Here is a 27,311-nt window from a genome sequence, read left to right as displayed (position 1 = left end):
TGGATCAGTGGAGATGAAAACGTGCGCGCGTCGCTGCGGCTTTGTGAAGGGTTTTTATGTGTAAACGAGACAACTTTAAACATCCTTGTGAGGCCCGCTGGCCCCGCGGCCCCCGCTGCCCCCCCCCCCCCCCTTGGCCCCCCTGGGGGCCCTCTTCGGGACCTTTCTGTCTCCGTGATATCCTTGATATCTGGGCCGTGCGGGTCGGTCCTGTCGGGGACTCCCTGCCGTCATTCCCGTCACCTGACGTCATGACGTCAGCCCCGGGTGGGCCACTGTCCCGGGGCACCGGAGAGCCGCAGGATCCGGCTCCAGCGTCCCTCTGTCTGGGGAGCAGCGGCCGGCCCTCTGCTGCTGTTCTGCGCATGTCCCTGGTCCGCGGTGGGGGGAGAGCGGGAGGGGGAGATAACGGGGATCCATGGAGCGCGTCACCTCTCCCGTGTTTCCTCTGGCTTCTTGTCCACGATGCGCGTCAGGAGTCCACTAAGATGCGTGCGTGTTGTGGGATAATCGCTCTTTTGGTGCTGCTGGGGAACTTGAAGGCTCTCGCAGCTCAGGGTGAGTTTCTGACCTGTCGCCTCGCGCGGAGCCGCTCGCGCTGCTGGGATCGGCTCCCTTGGTGAGACCAGCTCCCGGCTCTGGGCTGACGTGCGTGGAGGTAACGCCAAGGTCCGAGTCTGCTCCCAAAGATCTGCGGCTTCTCGCTCCGCTCTCCGCGCTTAAACACTCAGAAACTACTTTCAAACTTGAAATGAAACCTTCAAACTGCGTGCGTGTGCGCGCGATAGAGTTCAGGGTTTCGTCTGTGCCCTAAAAAATGCGAGACGTGATAATTCTGTGTCCTACATGTGCTATAAGTTCCGTAAGCGTCCCTGGGGGTCCAGGACCCGCAGGGACAAATTGGACCAGTCCTGTGCCAGTCTTGGGCCAGTCTTGGACCAGTCCTGAGCCAGTCCTGGGCCAGTCCTGGTCCAGTCCTGGAGCAATCTTGGACCAGTCCTGTGCCAGTCTTGGGCCAGTCCTGGTCCAGTCCTGTGCCAGTCTTGGGCCAGTCCTGGTCCAGTCCTGGGCCAGTCTTGGACCAGTCCTGGCCAGTCCTGGGCCAGTCTTGGACCAGTCCTGGAGCAATCTTGGACCAGTCCTGGGCCAGTCTCGGACCAGTCCTGGGCCAGTCCTGGTCCAGTCCTGGGCCAGTCTTGGACCAGTCCTGGCCAGTCTTGAGCCAGTCCTGGTCCAGTCCTGTGCCAGTCTTGGGCCAGTCCTGGGCCAGTCCTGGTCCAGTCTCGGACCAGCCCTGGGCCAGTCCTGGGCCAGTCCTGGGCCAGTCCTGGTCCAGTCCTGGGCCAGTCTTGGACCAGTCCTGGGCCAGTCCTGGTCCAGTCCTGGGCCAGTCTTGGACCAGTCTCGGACCAGTCCTGGGCCAGTCCTGGGCCAGTCTCGGACCAGCCCTGGGCCAGTCCTGGACCACTTGGTCTGATGGATCCACACTGGAAATGAACCAGAATAAAGGACCAAAACGGGTCCTTCAGAGTAAAATAACATCAGTTGTTTACTTTCACTTTAGTCTTTTTTTGATTAAATGCGACGCAAACAGAAACAACAGTGATGATGAAGATGATGATGATGATGATGAAGATGATGATGATGATGATGATGATGATAACAGCGACAATGAATAGAATCCTGTCCTTCACAACCTGAGTAGTGTGAGCCGTGTGTGTGTGTGTGCGTGTGTGTGTGTGTGTGTGGTGTGTGTGTGTGAGTGAGTGTGTGTGTGTTGTCATCACCATCACTTAACTCTCCTCACATCGTGCAGCTCCCTCCTTTTTGTTGACAGTCTGACATGGATAAAACTTGCACACACACACACACACACACACACGCACGCACACACACAACACACACACACACACACACACACACACACACACACACATGTGGAAATATGTGCAGTAACATGAGAGACCTGAGTGTGTTGATGGGCTCTTTATTGTGACTTTGCTGGTCTTGGAGGTTGTTTTGATGGTTCAGCCTGGCTCAGCCTGGTCCAGACTTGGTTCAGCCTGGTTCAGCCTGGCTCAGCCTGGTCCAGATTTGGTTCAGCCTGGTCCAGACTTGTTCAGCCTGGTCCAGACTTGGTTCAGACTGGTCCAGACTTGGTTCAGCCTGGTCCAGACTTGGTTCAGCCTGGTTCAGCCTGGCTCAGCCTGGTCCAGACTTGGTTCAGCCTGGTTCAGCTGGTTCAGCCTGGTTCAGCCTGGTCCAGACTTGTTCAGCCTGGTCCAGACTTGGTTCAGCCTGGTCCAGACTTGGTCCAGACTGGTTCAGCCTGGCTCGGCCTGGCTCAGCCTGGTCCACAGTGTTTGATGTGAGCTCCACATGGGTGTAGGACGTGGTCACCCCTCCCCCCACACATCTGCCCGGGCCATGAAAGAACCACAGCTCTCAGATCCTCATTTGGAGAGCAGATTTCCTCCCAGCAGCAGCATTAGAGTGGCTCCAGAGTTTGTGGTGTGCCGGCGGACGGAGACTCTGGGTCGGCGGCGTGGCGCCGGGGCTCTCGCACGGTCCGTTCCTGCTGTTTGTGGAGGGATTCCATACATATCTTTGAGCTGTGGTGTTGTGCTGAACGCTGTTGTGATCGGGGCTGGGAGGCTGGCCCTGAGAGGGAGCATCTGGAACCAATTTGACTCCTCAAAGCAGAAGAGGAAGAGGAGGGGAAGGAGGGGGGTCAGCTGCAGACCTTTTCTTCCCGTGTTCTGGCGAGCAGCGCCGCCCGAGTCCCACAAACCTAATTATAGTTTGGTGAACACAAGATTAAAGTGCAGCGTATGTGGACGGATTCTGGTTTTGCCTGTTGTAGACGCCGGAGAACGGGGCCTAAATGGGTTCCATGCAGCACCCAGTACTTTGTCCAGCTAAATATAAAGAAAAGAAAAACAGCTGGAGCTCCTCCTCTTCCTCCTCCTCCTCCTCCTCCTCCTCCTCCTCCTCCTCCTCCTCCTGAGAGGAGCAAGAGCCCCAGAAGTGCCCATGAGTTGAGAGCAGCTGAATCACAGCTGAAGCTCCTCCTCTTCCTCCTCCTCCTCCTCCTCCTCTCCTCCTCCTCCTCTTCCTCCTCCTCCTCCTCCTCCTCCTCCTCCTGAGAGGAGCAAGAGCCCCAGAAGTGCCCATGAGTTGAGAGCAGCTGAATCACAGCTGAAGCGGAGCTGCCATCAGCACAACTCTGAAGGGAGGATCTTTCTACAGTTTCTCTTCCTCAGACAGACCTTAATATACCCACCACTGAATGCTGACAGAGTAACCATGGCAACGGCCACACGCCTAAAAACGCCATTTCAAAGGCAACAACAACTGTTGTACCTTTAGCTGCCTTGTCACAGCAGAGGCACTGCTAAGCTAACGGTGAGTTCTGGCTCCTGGCCAGTTCAGAACCCTCCAATAACAAAGGCAATGATCAGGGCGTGAAGGCGGACAACCTAACATCCCTCGACCCAGTCTGATAGAAACACATGGGCTAATGATTGATGCTAATCCGTCCAGTGTCCTCTGATTGGATGACCTCGTCTTCTTCCAGTTCCATTGGATGCTGTTGTTCTCCGCTGTTTTTAACTATTTCCTATAAGCAGATATCCAGGTCAAAGTTCACATTCTTCTTGCAGAGGAACTTATCAACACCAGTAAACTCTGCTGTCCAGTTTTACGATGGGGGTTTAACACTTCCAGCCCGACCGTCTCCCCTGATTCCAGCTATCTAAGCAACAGTCATGGTCCCCTGACTGCTCATCTTCATTAACTTGCTAATTATTATATTATCGCTAACTTCTAAACGCGCTGCAACAGAAAACAGAAACTTACACAAAAAAGCAAACACAATTCTCTTCAAGCGCCTGTCGTGCTGCTGTGGTCCTGCTGTAGCGGAGCAGCACACGACCAAGGAAGCTCACAAAGCCCCTCCGCTGACATCATTGCCTCTGGTCCGGTGTGGACCCCTGCAGCTACACACACGGCCGCTACACACACGGCCGCTACACACACGGCCGCTACACACACGGCCGCTACACACACGGCCGCTACACACACTGCAGCTACACACACGGCCGCTAACACACACGGCCGCTACACACACTGCAGCTACACACACGGCCGCTACACCACACTGCAGCTACACACACGGCCGCTACACACACGGCGCTACCACACTGCAGCTACACACACTGCAGCTACACACACGGCAGCTACACACACGGCCGCTACACACACGGCCGCTACACAAACGGCGCTACACACACGGCCGCTACACACACTGCAGCTACACACACGGCAGCTACACACCCTGCAGCTACACACACGGCAGCTACTACACACGGCCGCTACACACCCTGCAGCTACACAACGGCAGCTACACACCACGGCCGCTACACACCCTGCAGCTACACACACGGCAGCTACACACACGGCCGCTACACACCCTGCAGCTACACACACGGCCGCTACACACCCTGCAGCTACACACACGGCAGCTACACACACGCCGCTACACACCCTGCAGCTACACACACGGCAGCTACACACACGGCCGCTACACACCACGGCCGCTACACACACACGGCCGCTACACACACGGCCGCTACACACACGGCCGCTACACACACTGCAGCTACACACACGGCGCTACACACACGGCCGCTACACACACGGCCGCTACACACACGGCCGCTACACACACTGCAGCTACACCCACGGCCGCTACAACACCGCCGCTACACACACTGCAGCTACACACACTGCAGCTACACACACGGCCGCTACACACACGGCCGCTACACACACCGGCCGCTAACACACCTGCAGCTACACACACGGCAGCTACACACACGGCCGCTACACACCATGCAGCTACACACACGGCAGCTACACACACGGCCGCTACACACACGGCCGCTACACACACGGCCGCTACAACCCTGCAGCTACACACACTGCAGCTACACACACGGCCGCTACAAACACGGCCGCTACACACCCTGCAGCTACACACCCTGCAGCTACACACACGGGGCCGCTACACACACGGCCGCTACACACAACTGCAGCTACCAACACACGGCCGCTACACACACGGCCGCTACACACCCTGCAGCCTACACACACGGCCGCTACACACACGGCCGCTACACACACTGCAGACCTACACACACTGCAGCTACACACACGGCCGCTACACACACGGCCGCTACACACCACGGCCGCTACACACACGGCCGCTACACACCCTGCAGCTACACACACGGCCGCTACACACACGGCCGCTACACACACTGCAGCTACACACACGGCCGCTACACACACGGCCGCACAAACTGCAGCCTACACACACGGCCGCTACACACCCTGCAGCTACACAACGGCCGCTACACACACGGCCGCTACCACACACGGCCGCTACACACACGGCCGCTACACACACTGCAGCTATACACACGGCCGCTACACACACGGCCGCTACACACACTGCAGCTACACACACGGCCGCTACACACACGGCCGCTACACACACTTCAGGAGTGACTGATATTTCTCCAGAAGCACAGCAGCAGCTGGGTGTGAGGCCGATGGTGACGGGCTGCCAGCCTTCACCGAGTTCTGGAGCACAGCAGCATTTTAGCACTCTCAGCCTCTGTCTGCCAGCTGCCTCACTGTCGCGTTGCGCTGGTTTGTTGTGTTGTGTCGCTCTGTCTGGTCCTGTTGTGTTGTATCGCTGTGTCGGGTCCTGTTGTGTTGTGTCACTGTGTCGGGTCCTGTTGTGTTGTGTCACTGTGTCAGTCCTGTTGTGTTGTGTCACTGTGTCAGGTCCTGTTGTGTTGTGTCACTGTGTCGGGTCCTGTTGTGTTGTGTCACTGTGTCTGGTTCTGTTGTGTTGTGTCGCTCTGTCGGGTCCTGTTGTGTTGTGTCGCTGTGTCGGGTCCTGTTGTGTTGTGTCACTGTGTCAGGTCCTGTTGTGTGTGTGTCGCTCTGTCTGGTTCTGTTGTGTTGTATCGCTGTGTCGGGTCCTGTTGTGTTGTGTCGCTGTGTCGGGTCCTGTTGTGTTGTGTCACTGTGTCGGGTCCTGTTGTGTTGTGTCACTGTGTCAGGTCCTGTTGTGTTGTGTCGCTCTGTCTGGTTCTGTTGTGTTGTATCGCTGTGTCGGGTCCTGCTGTGTTGTGTCACTGTGTCAGGTCCTGTTGTGTTGTGTCGCTCTGTCTGGTTCTGTTGTGTTGTATCGCTGTGTCGGGTCCTGTTGTGTTGTGTCGCTGTGTCGGGTCCTGTTGTGTTGTGTCACTGTGTCGGGTCCTGTTGTGTTGTATCGCTGTGTCGGGTCCTGTTGTGTTGTGTCGCTGTGTCGGGTCCTGTTGTGTTGTGTCACTGTGTCAGTTCCTGTTGTGTTGTGTCGCTCTGTCTGGTTCTGTTGTGTTGTATCGCTGTATCGGGTCCTGTTGTGTCGTGTCTTGTGTTGTGTGGCTGCCTTGTGTTGTGTCGTGTCTTGTGTTGTGTTGTGTTGGGGTCTGAGGTGCGTACTGTAAAGGGGCCGTTGGCCCTCAGGACCCTGGAGCCTGGAGGTCCCATTCCTGGTGCAGCCAGTCCCACACGGAGCTCTTCAGAGGTTCTGACCGTGTTCTGAAGGCTCTGGGCGACGCTGCTGGATACGTCCAGCCGGAGGAAACCGGACCCATGAGAGGGCCCAACGTCCAGCAGCTGCTGCTGTGGGGACAGGAACTAGGAGACCTAAAGGTTCTGGTTCTGGGTGTCCCCAGGCAGGACGCCGAGAACGTTGCTCTGAAACAGAAGAACTCAAATCCTGAGCGGTTCCAGGGGCGGCCCGCCTTCCTGTCTGTTTGAATTGGGTCAAATCAGTGCCGTTGGGGGGTGGAGGGGCACTTACCAGAACCTGACCTGGAATAGACTCTAACCCGAACCTGAAGACAACAGAAGGGTGACGTGCACGCACACGTGCACTCCATTTGACCAGCAGGTGCTGGAAACAACACTGTTAATGTGATTTACTGTTGGCAGAATGCAGCCACAAAGGAAAGTGTTGACCCCCCACAGCCTGACCTGCCCCCTACTGCTGGGCCACATGCTCCTCCTGGAGGGGGTCTCAGGACCCCTGCTGAGACCCCTCATTATCTGGGATGAAGGTGCTCCCAATCCAAACAGCATTTGTCTGTGAAAGTGACTTTTGGCCGTTCTGGGAACCACGTTCTCATCATGCTCCGCCCAACCAGTTCCTGCCTCAGTCAACCAGTTCCCCCCTCAGTCAACCAGTTCCCCCCTCAGTCAACCAGTCCCCGCCTCAGTCAACCAGTTCCCCCCTCAGTCAACCAGTTCCTGCCTCAGTCAACCAGTTGGTACCAGAGCTGGAGCACTAGTGACACCATCACCAGATACTTTCAGCTGCCTCTTAAACACACCAGGTGATTTCTCAGCTGGACTTTGTGAAGACGGCGGCTCCCTGAGGGGGGACAGCTGGTGAGGTTTGTGGTCCAGGATGGGCAGCAGAGACCTCTGCTGGTGAGGAGTAGAACTGAATGATGTGTGACGAGCTAGAAAAGTCCTACTGGACCACAAAGCCCAGGCTGAAGAACTAGTTGGGGCAGAGATGTCTAGAACCTGGCCTCACAGTCTCGAACCTCTGGTGTAGAACAAGACTTTAGAACCAGCCCGGTCATTTTCAGAGCTTGGTTCCATCACTCATGAGCTGACGGTCACCTGACCAGGACACCAATGCTGAAGACAGAAAGTCCACCTCTGCTCCGTCCAACAGGTCCAACAGGTCCAACAGGCTCTGTCTGTCCCAGGACCAGCATCGGTCCTCATCAAGCTGACGGGTGTAAGGTGGTGTTTGGCTGCTCTGATCCTCTCAAATAACTCTTGCTCATGTTGTGAGGACGTTCATGCAGAATGGGGCCAGCGCTCATTAGCAGCTAGCTGGGGGCCCGGCCCTGCCCCCCCCATTATTATGTCACCTGCCATTGTTCAGAAATGCCCTCTCTCTCCGAATGGTGAGTGTGTGTGTGTGTGTGTGTGAGTGTGTGTGTGTGTGGTGTGTGTGTGTGTGTTTATCTGTGTGTGTGTGTGTGTGTGTGTGTGTGTGTGTGTGTGTGTGTTTATCTGTGTGTGTGTGTGTGTGTGTGTATCTGTGTGTGTGTGTGTGTGTGTGTGAGTGTATCTGTGTGTGTGTGTGTGGAGGTTGCCCTCACCTTCATTTAGGGCAACAAAACCAACCTCAAAAAATGGCAATAAAATGCTTTTATTTTGTCTGCTTTGAAAAAAGAAAACTAACCAGCATCCCTGCCTCACCCAAACCAAGCAAACCACACACACACACACACACAACACACACACACACACACACACACACACCACACACACACACACACACACTCTTACATTTGAAACCTGCTTTTTGTTAGAACATCAAAGTGAAGCATAACAGAACAAATGATGAATTCCAGAACTCCAGAAGCACACACACACAGACACACACACACAGACACTAACACACACACATACAGACACACAGACACTAACACACACACATACAGACACACAGACACACACACATACAGACACACAGACACTAACACACACACGCAGACACACGCACACAGACACTAACACACACACACGCAGACACACACACAACACACACACACACAGACACTAACACACACACACATACAGACACACAGACACACATACATACAGACACACAGACACTAACACACACACGCAGACACACACACACAGACACAACACACACACACGCAGACACACACACACACACCACACAGACACTAACACACACACACAGACAATCACACACAGACACACACAGACACACTGATACAGACTCACACACACAGACACACAGACAATCACACACAGACACACACAGACACACAGACACTAACACACGCACACAGACAATCACACACAGACACACACAGACACACTGAAACACACACTCACACACTCACACGCACACAGACACTAACACGCAGACACACACACACACAGACACAGTGATCCAGACACTCACACACTCACACGCACACAGACACTAACACGCAGACACACACACACGCACACACACAGGTGTTCTGGTTTCCATCAGCCTCCGTCGGTGCTGTGACCTGGTCAGTGGGGGGAGGGAACCTAAACAAAGAGGAGAAGCTGGTTCCTCATCCATCATCCTCTCACAGGCTGAACTCATCTTCATCATCGTCATCTTCATTCACTCTTGTTTCCACTTCAAATTAGTCCTGATTGATTTCAAAGCATTTCCTTTCAAAATAAAAGCATTTGGATTCAGTGTTTGACCTGAAAGGCCGATCCAAATTCCAATATTGTGATGAATGACGGTTCTTCTAGCCCGGAGTTGGCATGGACAGGTGAAGGGTTCTGGTTCTGTTCAGACTGAAGGTCTCTTCTTCTGATGTCGTCAGGACGTTTGGGGGTTGTTTTGGACTTGAGAATCACAGAAACTTTGTAGCTTTTTAGGATCTTTGACGTGAATCTTCATTTCTCTCAGATCCCTCCTGTTGCCACCAAGCTGCCGAGTTCACACCATGTAAGGAAGCATGTGACCAGGTATGAGCACGCACACACACACACACACACACACACACACACACACACACACACTTCTCAGCCCTTTCGGTCAGCCTATAAAAAGCTTTCAGGGGGTGATGTGAACTTTCTCGTGCAGGAGTTCTGTGATGTTCTTCCCGTCTGTCCCGGCTCTCCATCTTCTCCCTCCCTTCCCTCACAGAGGGGTGTGCACGAGTGCTCAAATGGTTCCAACTGCTTTCCATATGTCATAAACGTTGTACTGGCTCGCGTGTGTCGATGGATTTAATTTCCACATTAAAAGAGTTCCCTTTCAAAAGAATCCAACATCATTTTGATCATTTTTTGTTGTTTTTTAGATCCACTTTCATGTTAGCAGTTGTGCAGCTACATTCATGAGGCTAGCTAAGCTAATGCTAATAGATAAACAGGAGGCGCTAACCTTTGGCGTCATTGTAGCGATGCTGCTGCGGGCGGAGGCGGCTGCTGGGAGACAAACGTGATCACTTGAAGAGGAAACAGAGTGGTTGTTCTGGCCCAGCTCGTTGGTTTCCTGCCGCTCAGCCTGGTGACAGGAAGTGGGTTTTTTTGTTTCAATTGTTGTGTTTTCTTCTGGTTTCAGCTGGCAACCATAAAGAGTGAGTCTCGTCTGAAGCATCTCCTGCAGAGGTTACCTGGTTACTGCCCTGAGTCCATGGTGAGGAGGCAAAGAAGAACCTAACACACACACCACACATGCGTGAACACATGTGTGTCCGCTGGTCCAGGAGCAGCGGACACACGTTGTTCCAGGGGGACGGTTGACCCAAGGTTCTCCGGATCTGGTGCCTTCAGTGTGTTTGGGCTGTTCTGGTCTGAAGAACGTGATCTTTGCTAGTGTCAAGAGTCGCAGAGCTTCTGACAGAAGCATGGGCTGAAGGTCTCAGGGTCCCTGGACGGGTTGTGGGGGAGGTGCACTCAATAACCTCACGTGTGTGTTACCTCTTTAATATGAAACGTTGTGTTTCTCCTCCAGAATGAGCTGTGGACGTGCATCAACTCCACCCTTCCAGGTAGGCCACCTTCACCGGCGTGTTGGCCTCGTTCCCCCAGCAGGCTGTGAGGGCTGCCTTCATTAGCACGTAGCCCAAACCAGCGTCACACAGGAGCACGATACATCTAAGGTGTGCAACGTGTGCGCTCACCTCTGTGGCCGTGCTGTCCACTCTGTTCCAGGTGTTTCCAGGAAGTCGGAGGGCTGGGTGGGGCTGGGCTGCTGTGAGCTGGCCATCTCTGCCGAGTGTCGCAGAGAATGCAGACAGGTCAGATGTTCACGTCTGGGTTGAGGTGTTTCAGGGTCTGAGTCCATCCTCTGTCTTCACAGGCTTCTTCGAAAAATGACATCATCAAAGTCTGCAAGAAGGTCACCGAAGTAAGTAGATGATCCACAGACCATAATAGTCCTGGTGTGGCTGCAGCTGCTCTCAGTCCTCATGGTGGGGAACCACCAGCTGAAGGGTCCCAGCTGATGGTGGCCACTCCCATGACAAGTGTAATAACATGGTTATAAACAGGGGGTAAACAATCACAAGTCCTCTCAGCTGCTTTGACAAGTGTAAAACATCATCATCACCATCACCACTGTCTTCATCATCATCATCATCATCATCACCACCACTGTCTTCATCATCATCTTCATCATCATCACAGCTTTTTTATTCTCATTCCAGAACTCCCTCTACAGCTGCATTACCAAAAATGAAAGTAAGACTGGACACACACACACTCGCTCATACACACACTCACTCCCTCATACACACATTCACACCCAAACTCACACACACACCGGAGCCAGACAGGATATGATGTCAGGGAGTCACAGGAAGTCTGACCTTGGTCCAGTCTGTCCTGCAGGATCACATGAACCTTTATAAGTGCTTCCTCAGTTTGTATCCTGAACCTATTCTGGAACGGGGACCATCCAAGCCAGCTCAGGGACCCTCAGTGGACCCTCAGTCATTGTTACTGTCAGGGCTGCCCACAGGTGACTGACCCACAGGTGACTGACCCACAGGTGATTGACAGCGGGCCGGGGTATGTTGCAGAGGTTCCTGTTGCTGGCTTGGTGCTTCGACGCTGGGTTCTATGCCTCGCCACAGTCCCTCACCTGCCCCAGGGTCTCTAACTGCATCCCCCCTGTGTGTGTGTGTGTGTGTGTGTGTGTGTGTGTGTGTGTGTGTCCTCAGTGGGCTCCACATGCTGCAGCTATGCAGGACGCCACACCACGTGCCGGGAGTACTGCCAGGCCATCTTCAGGACAGACTCCACGCCCACCATGTCCCAGATCAACGCCGTCAAAGAGTACTGCCAGAGTCACAGCGCTCAGCTGCTCACCTGCGTCAGCAACTTCACGAAGTCCTACCCCATACGCAGCCCTCTGGACAGTGAGTGTGTAGTCCATGCTCTTCTCCTGGTACCGGCCTTCTGACCCTCTGCTGACCTCCGTCCCCCCCAGGTCTCCACTGCTGTGACCGGGCAGAGGCCACCCACTGTCAGGTGGCCTGCCGGCGGATCCTCCGCACCATGAACACAGAGCATGAGATCATGGAGGGCTTGATTGAGGAGTGTGGGTCCCAGCCTCTGCCCCAGGACCCCATGTGGCAGTGTTTCCTCGGCAGCGCGCACCCTCCCTCCCCACCGGAGGTGGAGACCCCCCACCCTACCAAGATGGACTGTGCCAAGCTGCACTGTTGCTCAAAGGCTAACACGTCCCTCTGCAGGTAGGATGGTAGTGAAGGCGCTCCCGAGGCGAGAGGAGCCGCCGTGTCGCTACGACCCACCGTGTCCTGTCCACAGGGACATGTGTCAGGAGATCAGCACCAACTGGGGCAGTCAGACGTGGCAGGACTTCGACCAGCTGTGTGAGTACAACCCAGTGGAAGCGGAGCTCCTCAACTGCCTGGCCGACGTGCGAGAGCCCTGCCAGCTGGGCTGCAGAGACCTCACCTACTGCACCAACTTCAACAACAGGTCGGTCGCCTGCTGCAGCCCTTCCTGTGTAACCTCTGATCCTTTCTGGTCAGGTGATCTGCCTGAGGGGGCTGCTCCCCCACAGGCCTCCTGGTATTTACGCTCTCTGGGCTCAGACCATATGTCACCTTTCACGGCTCACACCTCCAGAAAGAGCTCCAACACTTTCATTCATCCTTCAGACGATTGTCTGAACGTTTGCGTGGGGAAACGGTTGAGAAAACGCCAGAAAAGGCACCTGTGGGTGGAGCTGACAGGCAGCCTGCAGGTCTAACAAGCCGGCCGTCTGCAGATGGGTGCACCAACGCTGGAATCAGACAGCCAGCAGGTCTGGCAGCACTGCTCCGCTCCGCACACAGGTCAGGGAAGCAGGAGCTCGTCTCTCAACGTGAGTCACCTGTGGAAGTGTCTTTATAGCGGATCCTCAGTGGAGAATCGGCATGTGCCTGAGTGGCCTCCACGGTGACGTCCCAGGAAATGACTCGACACCAGTCACCTGCGGGGGTGGGGGGGGGGGCTTCCCTGTGTGACTGTGTCTTCATTCTCCTCCTCTTACACAGGAGACCAGTCTTGTGAGCGGTAGACATTAACGCCGAGTGAACACCTGTATTGCTGCCCCACAGCTGCCAGGCAACATTTGATGGTCGTATTTTCTGTTTCAAATCCCTAAATAAATGCAGGTGTTACCTGAGTGTGATCCACCGCTCCTCAGCAACAAACGTTCTCCTTGGGCTTCAAGTCTTTTCCTAACATCCTGGCATCAGGGTGAGGGTGTAGTTTATCACGGGGGCTCCCAGGAGGCCTCCTCTCCAAAGAACCAGTGATGAAGCCCAGATGCTGCTGGTGGAGGGACACTGGGAGGTGACTCCCGACGGGCCTGAACACATTAACCGAGTCCACTGGGGGACTCCTGCTTCTGTCCACAGGCCCACTGAGCTGTTCCGTAGCTGCAACGTCCAGTCGGACCAGGGCGCCTTGAACGACATCAAACTGTGGTCCAACGGCACCATCAAGATGCCCTTCATGAACATCCCGGTGCTGGACATCAGGAAGTGTCTGCCGGACATGTGGAAGGCGGTGGCGTGCTCTCTGCAGATCAAACCCTGCCACAAGTCCAGAGGAAGTGTGATATGCAAGTATGGGAGCTTCTGCTTGTAATTACACGTCAATAGCTGACACACGGAGAAGACGTGTTGGCGGGCGCCACGCTGACCTCCGACCCTCTGCCACCGCCCCTCCTCAGGTCAGATTGTGTGGACATCCTGACCCAGTGTGGAGACAAGAGACGCTTCCACGAAGGACAGACTCCAGAGAGGATCTGTGAGCTGCTGTCGCCGATGGATGACCCTGAACGCTGCATCCCGCTCCGCAGATACCTCAGTGAGTGTCCTGAAGACCTCCACCTTTGGTGCTCACCTCCAGACAAACGAGGAGAAAGCTCTAACCCTCACCCTATCTTCACGCCCCCTCAAGCCCCAAGCACCCTGGGCAACAACGACATTGAGGAGGTGATCCACCCCTGCAATCCCAACCCCTGCCCCAGTAACCACGTGTGCCAGGTCAACAGGAAGGGCTGCCTCGATGGCCTCAGCTGTCAGCCATACGTCTGTGTAGCAGGTACGCCTGTGGCCACACCTACAGGCTCCATACTGCAGCATGCGCTCACGCGTGTGTGTGTGTGTGTGTGTGTCTCAGGGTGTAAGCTGTGTGAGGCTTCAGACTTTCTGGTCCAGCTGGATGCTCGTGTCCAGGTGCCAACTCGTGCTGGTCCTGCTGGGTGCTATGAGGTGTGCAGCTGTGGTCCCAGTGGTCGGCTGGAGAACTGTGTGGAGATGCCCTGTGTGGACATCAAGCCCTGCATGGTTGGGGGGCAAAGGAGAAGTAAGGACACGTCTGAGAGCAGCTAGCTGCAGGGACTATAGGTAGAAGAGAACGGTGGTTGAATGTTGCTGTGTAGAGCTGATTTCCCGGAACTGCAGGTCTGAGGATTTAGAATGTTTACAGTGATGGTGACACTGATGTTCTCACCACAACAAAAGTGTCTCCTAGAAGCTCCAGGAACCACCACAGAGGAGACACGGAGGTCCTGAGTGAGTGTGGGCCCGGCAGGCAGCAGGCGCTGAAACATTGACCTGTCTGTGTCACCAGGTCATGGCTCCACCTTCAGGGTGGACTGTCACAACTGCTCCTGCTACGCTGGGGACACCATCTGCCCCAGACGAGAGTGCCTCAGCCCAGAAGGCTCCAGAGTGGACCGTCGACATTCCACTGGTGCGTTTTGCTGCTTCACGGAGCCGGTTTATGGCTGCAGAACAACAGAGGCTGAACGGAACCAACCTGTTCTAAAGGTGTAGCCTGTTAGTTTAGTCGGAACCGCTGAAGACTGAAGAGTCAGAGTTAGGAGGTCATAGCTAGGAGGTCAGAGTTAGGAGGTCACGGTTAGGAGGTCACGATTAGGAGATCAGAGTTAGGAGGTCAGAGTTAGGAGGTCAGAGTTAGAAGGTCAGAGTTAGGAGGTCAGAGTTAGAAGGTCAGAGTTAGGAGGTCACGATTAGGAGATCAGAGTTAGAAGGTCAGAGTTAGGAGGTCAGAGTTAGAAGGTCAGAGTTAGGAGGTCACGATTAGGAGATCAGAGTTAGGAGGTCAGAGTTAGGAGGCCAGAGTTAGAAGGTCAGAGTTAGGAGGTCAGAGTTAGGAGGTCACGGTTAGGAGGTCACGATTAGGAGATCAGAGTTAGGAGGTCAGAGTTAGGAGGTCACGGTTAGGAGGTCATGGCTAGGAGGTCATGGTTAGGAGGTCGTGGTTAGGAGGTCAGAGTTAGGAGGTCACGGTTAGGAGGTCAGAGTTAGGAGGTCACGGTTAGGAGGTCACGGTTAGGAGATCAGAGTTAGGAGGTCACGGTTAGGAGGTCATGGTTAGGAGGTCACGATTCAGAGGTCAGAGTTAGGAGGTCACGGTTAGGAGGTCATGGTTAAAAGGTCAGAATTAGGAGGTCAGAGTTAGAAGGTCAGAGTTAGGAGGTCAGAGTTAGGAGGTCACGGTTAGGAGGTCATGGCTAGGAGGTCACGGTTAGGAGGTCACGTGTTAGGAGATCAGAGTTAGGAGGTCACGGTTAGGAGGTCATGGCTAGGAGGTCACGGTTAGGAGGTCACGGTTAGGAGATCAGAGTTAGAAGGTCAGAGTTAGGAGGTCATGGATAGGAGGTCACGGTTAGGAGGTCACGGTTAGGAGGTCATGGCTAGGAGGTCATGGATAGGAGGTCACGGTTAGGAGGTCATGGCTAGGAGGTCACGGTTAGGAGGTCACGGTTAGGAGATCAGAGTTAGAAGGTCAGAGTTAGGAGGTCACGGTTAGGAGGTCATGGCTAGGAGGTCACGGTAGGAGGTCAGAGTTAGGAGGTCACGGTTAGGAGGTCACGGTTAGGAGGTCACGGTTAGGAGGTCACGGTTAGGAGGTCATGGCTAGGAGGTCACGGTTAGGAGGTCACGGTTAGGAGATCAGAGTTAGGAGGTCACGGTTAGGAGGTCATGGCTAAGAGGTCACGGTTAGGAGGTCACGGTTAGGAGATCAGAGTTAGGAGGTCACGGTTAGGAGGTCATGGCTAGGAGGTCACGGTTAGGAGGTCACGGTTAGGAGATCAGAGTTAGGAGGTCACGGTTAGGAGGTCAGAGTTAGGAGGTCAGAGTTAGGAGGTCAGAGTTAGGAGGTCAGAGTTAGGAGGTCACGGTTAGGAGGTCGTGGTTAGGAGGTCGTGGTTAGGGGGTCATAGTTGGGAGGTCATGGTTAGGAGGTCAGAGTTAGAAGGTCAGAGTTAGGGGGTCATGGTTAGGAGGTCAGAGTTAGGAGGTCACGGTTAGGAGGTCAGAGTTAGGAGGTCATGGTTAGGAGGTCATGGTTAGGAGGTCATGGTTAGGTCATGGTTAGGAGGTCATGGTTAGGTCATGGTTAGGAGGTCATGGTTAGGAGGTCACGATTAGGAGATCAGAGTTAGGAGGTCAGAGTTAGGAGGTCACGGTTAGGAGGTCATGGCTAGGAGGTCACGGTTAGGAGGTCACGGTTAGGAGATCAGAGTTAGGAGGTCAGAATTAGGAGGTCACGGTTAGGAGGTCACGGTTAGGAGATCAGAGTTAGAAGGTCAGAGTTAGGAGGTCAGAGTTAGGAGGTCATGGTTAGGAGGTCACGGTTAGGAGGTCATGGTTAGGAGGTCATGGTTAGGAGGTCATGGTTAGCTAGGCAGAGTTTTAAGCAGCCCATCAGCTCATTAACCTTCTGACCCCGACCCTACAGGTCTTCCCTGTGGTTGTCCTGACCGCTTTGTGCCAGTGTGCGCCACTAACGGGAGGACCTACCCCAGCGCCTGTGTGGCCCGCTGTCTGGGATTCAAGGACCACCAGTTTGTCTTCGGCATGTGTGGCTTCAGTAACCCCTGTTCCACCAAACCCTGCCAGAGGAACCAGCGGTAACACCCGTCCCCCTCAACACCATCGTGATCTTTAACAGGATGGAACCTTTAGGGACGTGTTTGCTCTATAGAGATGGAGAAAGACCCGCCTTGTTGTTTGAGGATAGAAAATCCTGACTGGATTCATCACGCATGTCCTTGGTACTGAGTAGAACCACTAGAACCACTTCAGAGTTAGCAGTTATCTTCATCTACTCAGAATTTCCAGACACTTTTGTTTGGTGCACGTTAGCATCGCATTTGCTGCCTTTTCTCTTTTTTCTTCATCACTTATTCAGATTAAGTAGATAGATAGATAGATAGATAGATAGATAGATAGATAGATAGATAGATAGTAGATAGATAGATAGATAGATAGATAGCTAGATAGATAGATAGATAGATAGATAGATAGATAGATAGATAGATACTGTAGATAGATAGATAGATAGATAGATAGATAGATGATAGATAGATAGATAGATAGATAGATAGATAGATAGATAGATAGATACCACAGGAAGTGAGCTGGTGGTTATTATCCTAATAGCACAAATATTTATATTTATTTCAAATGGTTCTTTGATTAAACCCAGGCGCAGCAGTTGCTACGGCAACGGGGCAAGGTTTCTTTTTGTCTTGAAAGTTTTTCATTCCAGCTTTGACACTGTGGTGCTGAGTTCCTGTAGGTTCTGTTCTAATTTGCTTTTCAGATTTGAACTCTGTAAGATGGATCTTGTTCCGTAACAGCGTGTTTGGAGAGAGGACATTAGCGTCCTCGCTCCCATCGCTAGGCTAATCTCACAGCTAGCCAGAGTACCCTACAGATGTTTACACATCAAAGGTCCACACCTTTGAGGTCCAACAGGGTTCACCAGGTCCAAAGGCGCGACAGTGACGTGGTCAGGCAGCCACGTGGTCAGCCACCTCCCAACACGCGTCCCATCCTGGGAAGTGTTCCAGTAGCGTTCCAGTCCCGCGGCACCTCTCAAGCTGCCACAGTTGAAGATGTTTGTGTTTGTAGGTGCGTCCCGAAGTACCGCGTCTGTCTGAGCGACTCCTCGGACTGTCCTCAGCACCAGTGTTTGGGACGACCCGGCACCTGTGACAAGAACGGCGGCGAGCTGGCCTGCGACAGCGATGGCGTGGTTCACCCCAGTCTGTGTCACCTGCAGCAGGCTGGGAAGAGGCTGGCCTACCTGGGCCACTGCCAGGTACCAGCACCCCCCCCCCCCATGCTGAAGACAGCTCAGGGATGAACCGGGTCACATTTTGCCCCCAGAGAGCCGCACCACTGAGGGTTTTCTCATGATGGCGCTAACACGCTAAGACCGATGCCTTTGTGCTGCCAACTGTCCCCAGGAGGTCTGCAGGAAGCCTCGGCAGGTGTGTGGCCACAATGGGGAGACCTACAACACCGTCTGTGATGCCTTCTCCAACCGTGTCACCGTGGACTACGAGGGCCCCTGTCACGCCGTGGGGGCCCTGACTGATGGGGCCCCTGACTCCGCATGCAGCATTGTCTCCTGCCTGCTGCCGTCTCCTGGCTGCCGGGCTGTTACTCCCCCAGGTGGGTGCAGGAGGACGGCGTAGATGTCCGGTGAGCTGATCCCACTGGGGTTTCACCTCTGACCTCTCTGCAGGCGCCTGCTGTCCCATATGTGCCAGCATGCTGCAGATCCTCTGGAACAAAGACGGGATGAACACCTTCTCTCAGGTAAGGCTCCTGTCCTTGTTTTACCGCTGACACACAGCAGCAGGAGCAGCGACGGTGACCGGGTCAGTGGGCTGACAGGAAGTCAGAGTGCTGGCAGAGCTGGCAGAGGTGGTTGTAGTGGCCTGTGTCGGCCACTAGGGTGAGCTGTACATCTCTGCTACAGCCGCACATGTGCAGCCGTCTGAATCCACTCGGAAGGCTCCGTTCAAGCCCTTCAGCAACATGACGGACAGATTTCAATATCCGGGAACATTCTTTGTGAGCCGGAGGAGACCGCAGCACTTCCCTGTCTGGTTCCATCCAGCCACCGCCCGTCGCCGCCCGGCTGTAGAAGAGGAGCACCCGTGAGGAGACGGGGGGGGGGGGGGGGGGGGGGGGGGGGGGCAGGCAGGGCTGCCAACAGCAGAGCAGCAAATCACTTGATTCATGACGTTGTTCCCAGAAATCCATGGTCCCCCGTGTCTGTGACTGCCGTCTGTGGCGCAGCAGCCGCTCACCTACAGCTGTGTGTGCACGTACGTGCGCAGGGCTCCGTTGTAAAGAATGTGCTCCAGACGTCACTCCTCATCCTGAAGGGCAGATGAGCCGTTCACTGTCTGGTTGAGCCGTCTGCTCGCTGTTTAAAATGCTTGCTCCTGGCGGATCCTTTAACTGCTGCCAGCTTTGAAGCTACGGAGCTTTTAGGATGGTCATGTTGCTCTCCAGACTTCAGAACCTCCCTCATTTAAGCTGGAGGACAGTCTAAAAGCTCACTCCAGAAGGTGGCCCATCAGTGTTCTCACACCTTCTGGTTGCGTAGAAGAAGAGAAAAGCTGTGACCACCAGAGCTACAGGGGCTTCTTCACTCAAGAGGAGGATTTGAGAAGGACCCTCGTCCTCACCACCCAACCGATAGGTCCTAAAATGCCTCCAAGGCTTGGGGGGGGGGGGGGGGGGGGGGGGGCGGTGTTAGAGTGATCCAGAGTCTGCTGCTGTCCCAGCCCTGTCTCCTCAGTCCAGCCCTGTCTCCTCAGTCCTAAGATGTCCCAGCCCTGTCTCCTCAGTCCAGCCTGTCTCCTCAGTCCAGCCCTGTCTCCTCAGTCCTAAGATGTTCCAGCCCTGTCTCCTCAGTCCAGCCCCGTCTCCTCAGTCCTAAGATGTCCCAGCCCTGTCTCCTCAGTCCAGCCCTGTCTCCTCAGTCCTAAGATGTTCCAGCCCTGTCTCTCAGTCCAGCCCTGTCTCCTCAGTCCTAAGATGTTCCAGACTGTCTCCTCAGTCCTAAGATGTCCCAGCCCTGTCTCCTCAGTCCTAAGATGTTCCAGACTGTCTCCTCAGTCCTAAGATGTTCCAGACTGTCTCCTCAGTCCTAAGATGTTCCAGCCCTGTCTCCTCAGTCCAGCCCTGTCTCCTCAGTCCTAAGATGTTCCAGCCCTGTCTCCTCAGTCCTAAGATGTCCCAGCCCTGTCTCCTCAGTCCTAAGATGTCCCAGCCCTGTCTCCTCAGTCCTAAGATGTTCCAGACTGTCTCCTCAGTCCTAAGATGTCCCAGCCCTGTCTCCTCAGTCCAGCCCAGACTGTCTCCTCAGTCCTAAGATGTCCCAGCCCTGTCTCCTCAGTCCTAAGATGTCCCAGCCCTGTCTCCTCAGTCCTAAGATGTTCCAGCCCTGTCTCCTCAGTCCTAAGATGTTCCAGACTGTCTCCTCAGTCCTAAGATGTTCCAGCCCTGTCTCCTCAGTCCAGCCCTGTCTCCTCAGTCCTAAGATGTTCCAGACTGTCTCCTCAGTCCTAAGATGTTCCAGCCCTGTCTCCTCAGTCCTAAGATGTTCCAGACTGTCTCCTCAGTCCTAAGATGTTCCAGCCCTGTCTCCTCAGTCCTAAGATGTTCCAGCCCTGTCTCCTCAGTCCTAAGATGTCCCAGCCCTGTCTCCTCAGTCCTAAGATGTTCCAGACTGTCTCCTCAGTCCTAAGATGTTCCAGCCCTGTCTCCTCAGTCCTAAGATGTTCCAGACTGTCTCCTCAGTCCTAAGATGTTCCAGACTGTCTCCTCAGTCCTAGATGTTCCAGACTGTCTGCTCAGTCCAGCCCCGTCTCCTCAGTCCTAAGATGTTCCAGAATGTCTCCTCAGTCCTAAGATGTTCCAGACTGTCTCCTCAGTCCTAAGATGTTCCAACCCGGTCTCCTCAGTCCTAAGATGTTCCAGCCCTGTCTCCTCAGTCCTAAGATGTCCCAGCCCTGTCTCCTCAGTCCTAAGATGTTCCAGACTGTCTCCTCAGTCCTAAGATGTTCCAGACTGTCTCCTCAGTCCTAAGATGTTCCAGACTGTCTCCTCAGTCCTAAGATGTTCCAGACTGTCTCCTCAGTCCTAAGATGTCCCAGCCCTGTCTCCTCAGTCCAGCCCAGACTGTCTCCTCAGTCCTAAGATGTTCCAGCCCTGTCTCCTCAGTCCTACGATGTTCCAGCCCTGTCTCCTCAGTCCTCAGATGTTCCAGCCCTGTCTCCTCAGTCCTAAGATGTTCCAGCCCTGTCTCCTCAGTCCTAAGATGTTCCAGACTGTCTCCTCAGTCCTACGATGTTCCAGCCCTGTCTCCTCAGTCCAAAGATGTTCCAGACTGTCTCCTCAGTCCTAAGATGTCCCAGCCCTGTCTCCTCAGTCCAGCCCAGACTGTCTCCTCAGTCCTAAGATGTCCCAGCCCTGTCTCCTCAGTCCTAAGATGTTCCAGACTGTCTCCTCAGTCCTAAGATGTTCCAGACTGTCTCCTCAGTCCTGAGATGTTCCAGACTGTCTCCTCAGTCCTAAGATGTTCCAGACTGTCTCCTCATCCTAAGATGTTCCAGACTGTCTCCTCAGTCCTAAGATGTCCCAGCCCTGTCTCCTCAGTCCAGCCCAGACTGTCTCCTCAGTCCTAAGATGTTCCAGCCCTGTCTCCTCAGTCCTAAGATGCTCCAGCCCTGTCTCCTCAGTCCTAAGATGCTCCAGCCCTGTCTCCTCAGTCCTAAGATGTTCCAGCCCTGTCTCCTCAGTCCTAAGATGTTCCAGACTGTCTCCTCAGTCCTAAGATGTCCCAGCCCTGTCTCCTCAGTCCAGCCCAGACTGTCTCCTCAGTCCTAAGATGTTCCAGCCCTGTCTCCTCATCCTAAGATGTTCCAGACTGTCTCCTCAGTCCTAAGATGTTCCAGCCCTGTCTCCTCAGTCCTAAGATGTCCCAGCCCTGTCTCCTCAGTCCTAAGATGTTCCAGACTGTCTCCTCAGTCCTAAGATGTTCCAGACTGTCTCCTCAGTCCTAAGATGTTCCAGCCCTGTCTCCTCAGTCCTAAGATGTCCCAGCCCTGTCTCCTCAGTCCTAAGATGTCCCAGCCCTGTCTCCTCAGTCCTAAGATGTTCCAGCCCTGTCTCCTCAGTCCTAAGATGTTCCAGCCCTGTCTCCTCAGTCCTAAGATGTTCCAGACTGTCTCCTCAGTCCTAAGATGTTCCAGCCCTGTCTCCTCAGTCCTAAGATGTTCCAGCCCTGTCTCCTCAGTCCTAAGATGTTCCAGACTGTCTCCTCAGTCCTAAGATGTTCCAGACTGTCTCCTCAGTCCTAAGATGTTCCAGACTGTCTCCTCAGTCCTAAGATGTCCCAGCCCTGTCTCCTCAGTCCAGCCCAGACTGTCTCCTCAGTCCTAAGATGTTCCAGCCCTGTCTCCTCAGTCCTAAGATGTTCCAGACTGTCTCCTCAGTCCTAAGATGTTCCAGACTGTCTCCTCAGTCCTAAGATGTCCCAGCCCTGTCTCCTCAGTCCTAAGATGTTCCAGCCCTGTCTCCTCAGTCCTAAGATGTTCCAGACTGTCTCCTCAGTCCTAAGCACCCCTAGAAGATGAGCCATTTTCTGAAGGCATCATCCAACCCTGATTGTGTGTGTTTTGCTTGTGTGTTTTCAGCTGAACAAGAACCGTCCGGTGACGGTCCAGGACGTGCTGCAGGTCCTGCGTCTGCACGTCTCAGTGCCTCAGTGTGACGTCTTTGGCTACCTGAGCATCGACCACATGCTGGTGGTCCTGGTCGTTCCGGCGGACCGGCAGCCCACACCTCTGCAGGTAGATCCTCTGTGAGGAACCTTTAGGATCATGTCCATCAGGACAATGGCCACAGCTCAGCACCCATGCTGAAGCTGAAGGCTGGGGACACATTTCACTGCAGGCTCCATTTTAGTGGAACTTGGTGAGCTGGGAATCACGACATCACAGGTGATGAGCACCACCAGATCATTGGAAGCTGCTGTGAGGAAGGTCTGAGGAACTGTCTGGAAGAACATCACCAGCAGCACCATCAGAGATGTGTGTGAGCAGCTGAGCTCATCCAGACACCTGGAACAGAGCTGCTGGTGGATGACACCAGCTCGTCCTGGACCAGCAGGTCCACAAAGCTGAATGTGCTGCCCCGCCCAGCGGTTACAGATGTGCTCCACAAATGTGCTCTTCCACGCCATAAACGGGACGTGAGCAGGAGAAGCTGGGCTCTGCAGAAGTAGCTGCTATTTTCTGGTCTTCACGGCGTCTGTAGGTAGAAGACGGCGGTATTGATTTTATGGAAATGTTTCTGAACTCCAGGTCTTCCTAAAGCGCTGATATCCCAGCAGCAGTTTTACCATCTTCACAAGTTCTGACCACCGTTTCTAACAAATGAAGGATCTTCACCTGTTTCATAAAAAGTTACTCATTTATGTGGGAGAACATCGCCTTGAAATTCAACATTTAAACTCTTTGCTGAAGATGCTTCTTTTCAAAGCTGCTGTTCTAATTTTAGATGTATGGGTTGTGATCTTCAGTGGAGGCATCATGAGGGCTCTACACCCACCACAGAGCAAGACGAGGTGGAGCCTCCAGTCTTGTTGGGTGGATGCTTCTCACAGCTGAAGTTGAGGATGTTCTGATCTTCTCTGCAGGTCCTCTCCAGCTCTTTCAGAGTGGATTGAGACCATCAGACACTCCGCAGAGATGTTTGATTGGGTTCCTGTCAGGGTTCTGCTGCTTGACTGACTTTCTTTGGGTCTTTGACCAGGAACCTTTTTTCCTGATCCCTCAGTTTATTTGGACATCCAGCTCTGGAAGAGTCCTGGTTGTTCCAAACTTCTTCTATTCCAGAGTGATGGAAGCCACTGAGCTCGAGAGAACCTTCAAGGCAGCAGAAAGGTTTCTGTAGTCTTCTTCAGAGGAACTCTGGAGTCAGCTCTTCTGACCTCATGGTTTGGTTGCTACTCTGATACCATCGGCTGTGGTGTGAATTCACCACTGCTGGACCCTAAACAAGCTGTAGGAACATCTGAGAGATGATGGAGAGAAGTGGAAGAACCTCAGAGCTGAGGTTCGGGAGTCTGAGTGCTGTTAAGAGAATATTTACATCATAAAGCCATGGTCAAAAATCCAGGCGGTCAGTCTGATCTCCACTGACCTGCCTGTCGTGGCCCTGAGACAGGTTGAGGATGTTCCTCCATCTCCTTTTGGGGGTCTTTTGCCCTACCAGTTGGAACCTGCAGCTCCACTCAGAAAGACAGTCAGCAAGTGCCCAACTTGGTCCAAGATCCATCCTCCATAAAGGGCCTGTGATGGTTCCGTTCTCACTTTGTCGTTCCGTCTGTCTGCTCTGGGTGTGGATCCTCTGGCTTGTCTAACATCTCCATGAAGATCATGTTGGGAGCGGGTCCAGCAGCTTTGTAGGTCGAGTGTCTCACATCAGCTCGGAACCTAAGAGGAATCTTCTTCCGTACCTGGGTCACACTGACTGGCTGGTCCAGGCTGAAGTGTTGCTGGTGGCCCTCCATGACCTTCTCTGTTGTGTGTTTCAGATGGAGGCCTGCAGCAAAGAGGCTGAGAAGATAGACTCTCTCATCAACCAAGCCAGCCCCACCCTCATCTCCCATGTGCCCCTCTCTGCCTTAATGTCCTCGGAGATCAAGACCACCTCCGTCCACTCGTCTGGGGGCCGCCCACCTTCTCTGCAGCCAGGCCTGAGCTTCCTGCTGGGGCTCCTCATCAGTGCAGCCCCCGTCCTCCACCAGCTTTAACGTTCCTTCTAGTGAGCTGCTCATTCAGTGTTCCAAAGCACCCCCCCTGAGAGGAAGGGGGGGGGGTATGGTGAAGGGAGTGTGAATGTAGTTCTGAAGCATGAAGAAAAGCAGCTGAGACATCTTCTGACAATCATGGCCGCTGACTGCCTGCGTGGTCCACAATCAAAATGGTGGAAGAGCTATTAATAAGGACAGCTTTGTGTGTGTGTGTGTGTGTGTGTGTGTGTGTGTGTGTGTGTGTGTGTGTGCTGGGCAGGTGACTGCAAAGGTGTGTGTGTGGGTGTGTGTGTGTGTGTTGTGTGTGTGTGTGTGGGTGTGTGTGCTGGGCAGGTGACTGCAAAGGTGTGTGTGTGGGTGTGTGTGTGTGTGTGTGGGTGTGGGTGTGTCCATCCAGCCGTGTGTGTGTGTGTCTGTCCGTCCATCCACATATGTATGTGTGTGTCCGTCCATCTGTGTGTGTGTGTTTGTCCGTCCATCCACGTATGTGTGTGTCCATCCATCTGTGTGTGTGTCCGTCCATCCACACATGTATGTGTGTGTCCATCCATCTGTGTGTGTGTCCGTCCATCCACACATGTATGTGTGTGTCCATCCATCTGTGTGTGTGTCCGTCCATCCACACATGTATGTGTGTGTCCATCCATCTGTGTGTGTGTCCGTCCATCTGTGTGTCTGTGTGTGTGTGTGTCTGTCCGTCCATGTATGTAAGTGTGTGTCCATGTGTGTGTGTGCGTGTCCGTCCGTCCATCCACGTATGTATGTGTGTGTCCATGTGTGTGTGTGTGTGCGTGTCCGTCCGTCCATCCACGTATGTATGTGTGTGTCCATCCATCCATCTGTGTGTGTGTGTGTCCATTCATCCGCATATGTATGTGTGTGTCCATCCATCTGTGTGTATGTGTGTGTCCATGTGTGTGTGTATGTGTCCGTCCATCCATGTATGTATGTGTGTGTCCATGTGTGTGTGTGCGTGTCCGTCCGTCCATCCACATATGTATGTGTGTGTCCGTGTGTATGTGCGTGTCCGTCCGTCCATCCACGTATGTATGTGTGTGTCCATGTGTGTGTGTGTGCGTGTCTGTCCGTCCATCCACGTATGTATGTGTGTGTCCATGTGTGTATGTGCGTGTCCGTCCGTCCATCCACGTATGTATGTGTGTGTCCATCCATCCATCTGTGTGTGTGTGTGTCTATTCATCCGCATATGTATGTGTGTGTCCATCCATCTATGTGTGTGTGCGTGTGTGTGTGCGTGTTGGTTGAGCATCAGAACACAACATGGCTGTTTGGCATCACACCAGACCGACCAAACAAAGCCCATTTGGAGTTCCAGAGTCCGATGGGTGGTCTGGAGGAGTGTGAGGACCGCTCAGTGGAACCTGTCACCCAGCGCTGCCCTGCTCATGGGCCGGACTGTGGTGGCAGCTGTACCTGCTCAGCACGAAGTGAAGGTGGTTTAGTCATTAATGGGGATCGGACCTTGGCGCTGCCACCCTGTCCGACCCGACGCCACCTGACGATCCCCAGGAAGCTCCGCTTTCCTGCCTTCACTTCTTTATTCTGACCAGTTTAGATGGAACCACCGATAGTAAAGGTGCAGAAGGTGACGTGTTGAGGAACAGCTCCACAGGTGAAAAGCAGCGACGCACGTGTTGCTTTGTGCTGACGGTCGTCACAGCAACAGGGTCAGTCGCTACCCGGTGAACACTCAACACCTCCATTAGCAGCTGAGCAACAGCACCAGAACCGACAATCATTCACTTGCATCCGTGTTCTAAATAAGAAGGGAACCAGCAAATCAGTGTTTTCACAGCTGAAACCAACAGTAAAAGTGTGACTGAAGCGAAACAGGCGTTCACCTGTGGTGCCCAGCAGGGGGTCCCAGCGTCCTGGATCAGTCCGGGGCGTCTCTGCGAAGGTGTGAATGAAACAGAAGCCATTGATCAGGACAATCAGTCCGCTGCTACCCACAATCCTCTGGGAAGTGGTGCTATGCTCCGCAAGGCCATGAAGTATTAAAGAGATGCAATAACTATATTTTTAAAGAAGTGCCTCTATATTTGATGTGTATCTGATGGACTATTGACTATGCATGTTTTGAAGTGACTGTTCCAGTCAGAATGTTTGCGATGGCGTCCGGTCCAGCCCGTCCCAACAGTGTTACTGCGCTCCGCAGCTCCCTCACGCAGCCGCTAGGCTTATTAGTGATTATTGATTAGTTTCCTTCATGGCAGATGTTCCTAATGTCACAACTTCGGGCCTCAGGATCAGCAGATCCACCACCTTTGAGGCCTTTGGAAGGTTTACAGTTTTTCTTTGTTGGACTCTGTAAGAATATTACGAATTTAAAACATTGGAAGTCTATTTTGTAAATGTATTAAAAAAATGTATACCTCATCTGAAAATCTATTTGTGCCTTTTCTCTGACCCACTGCTGGCTCAGGTTCCTCCCATGGTTCGACCTTCAGAGTCCAGCTGGAGCCCAGAACCTCCAGATTTGGACTCTGATG

At 53.7% G+C, this 27,311-nt stretch overlaps 1 protein-coding gene across 2 annotated transcripts; it reads left to right on the top strand.

Annotated features, from left to right (window-relative positions):
* Nucleotides 1-238: 238 nt before the first annotated feature.
* Nucleotides 239-27,198, top strand: reck (reversion-inducing-cysteine-rich protein with kazal motifs). Of its 2 annotated transcripts, none has more exons than XM_057012926.1 (22): nucleotides 239-558; nucleotides 9,575-9,633; nucleotides 10,235-10,309; nucleotides 10,628-10,664; nucleotides 10,828-10,913; nucleotides 10,976-11,023; nucleotides 11,322-11,355; nucleotides 11,838-12,035; nucleotides 12,107-12,371; nucleotides 12,448-12,621; nucleotides 13,548-13,757; nucleotides 13,865-14,001; nucleotides 14,095-14,238; nucleotides 14,317-14,502; nucleotides 14,770-14,892; nucleotides 16,909-17,080; nucleotides 18,087-18,276; nucleotides 18,425-18,632; nucleotides 18,706-18,779; nucleotides 22,676-22,831; nucleotides 24,580-25,071; nucleotides 25,144-27,198. In XM_057012926.1, exons 1-21 carry the CDS (start codon nucleotides 252-254, stop codon nucleotides 24,796-24,798), a joined length of 3,102 nt encoding a protein of 1,033 aa, XP_056868906.1. In that variant the 5' UTR covers nucleotides 239-251; the 3' UTR covers nucleotides 24,799-25,071; nucleotides 25,144-27,198. The 2 variants fall into 2 exon arrangements, with proteins under 2 accessions (XP_056868906.1, XP_056868907.1); XM_057012927.1 differs by having other exon boundaries at nucleotides 24,580-25,083; nucleotides 25,196-27,198.
* The last annotated feature ends 113 nt before the right edge of the window (nucleotides 27,199-27,311 follow it).

The sequence above is a fragment of the Takifugu flavidus genome, chromosome 17 (assembly GCF_003711565.1).
Source record: "Takifugu flavidus isolate HTHZ2018 chromosome 17, ASM371156v2, whole genome shotgun sequence".
Classification (NCBI taxonomy): Eukaryota; Metazoa; Chordata; class Actinopteri; order Tetraodontiformes; family Tetraodontidae; genus Takifugu; species Takifugu flavidus.
This window is presented reverse-complemented; position numbering and strand designations above follow the sequence as displayed.

Excerpts from the sequence above, each read along its gene's own strand:
- reck (XM_057012926.1), top strand. The coding sequence starts at position 252 with ATGACGTCAGCCCCGGGTGGGCCACTGTCCCGGGGCACCGGAGAGCCG. Across the intron at positions 12,372-12,447 it reads GCTAACACGTCCCTCTGCAG|GGACATGTGTCAGGAGATCA; the intron begins GTAGGATGGTAG and ends TCCTGTCCACAG. Across the intron at positions 14,893-16,908 it reads GGACCGTCGACATTCCACTG|GTCTTCCCTGTGGTTGTCCT; the intron begins GTGCGTTTTGCT and ends CCGACCCTACAG.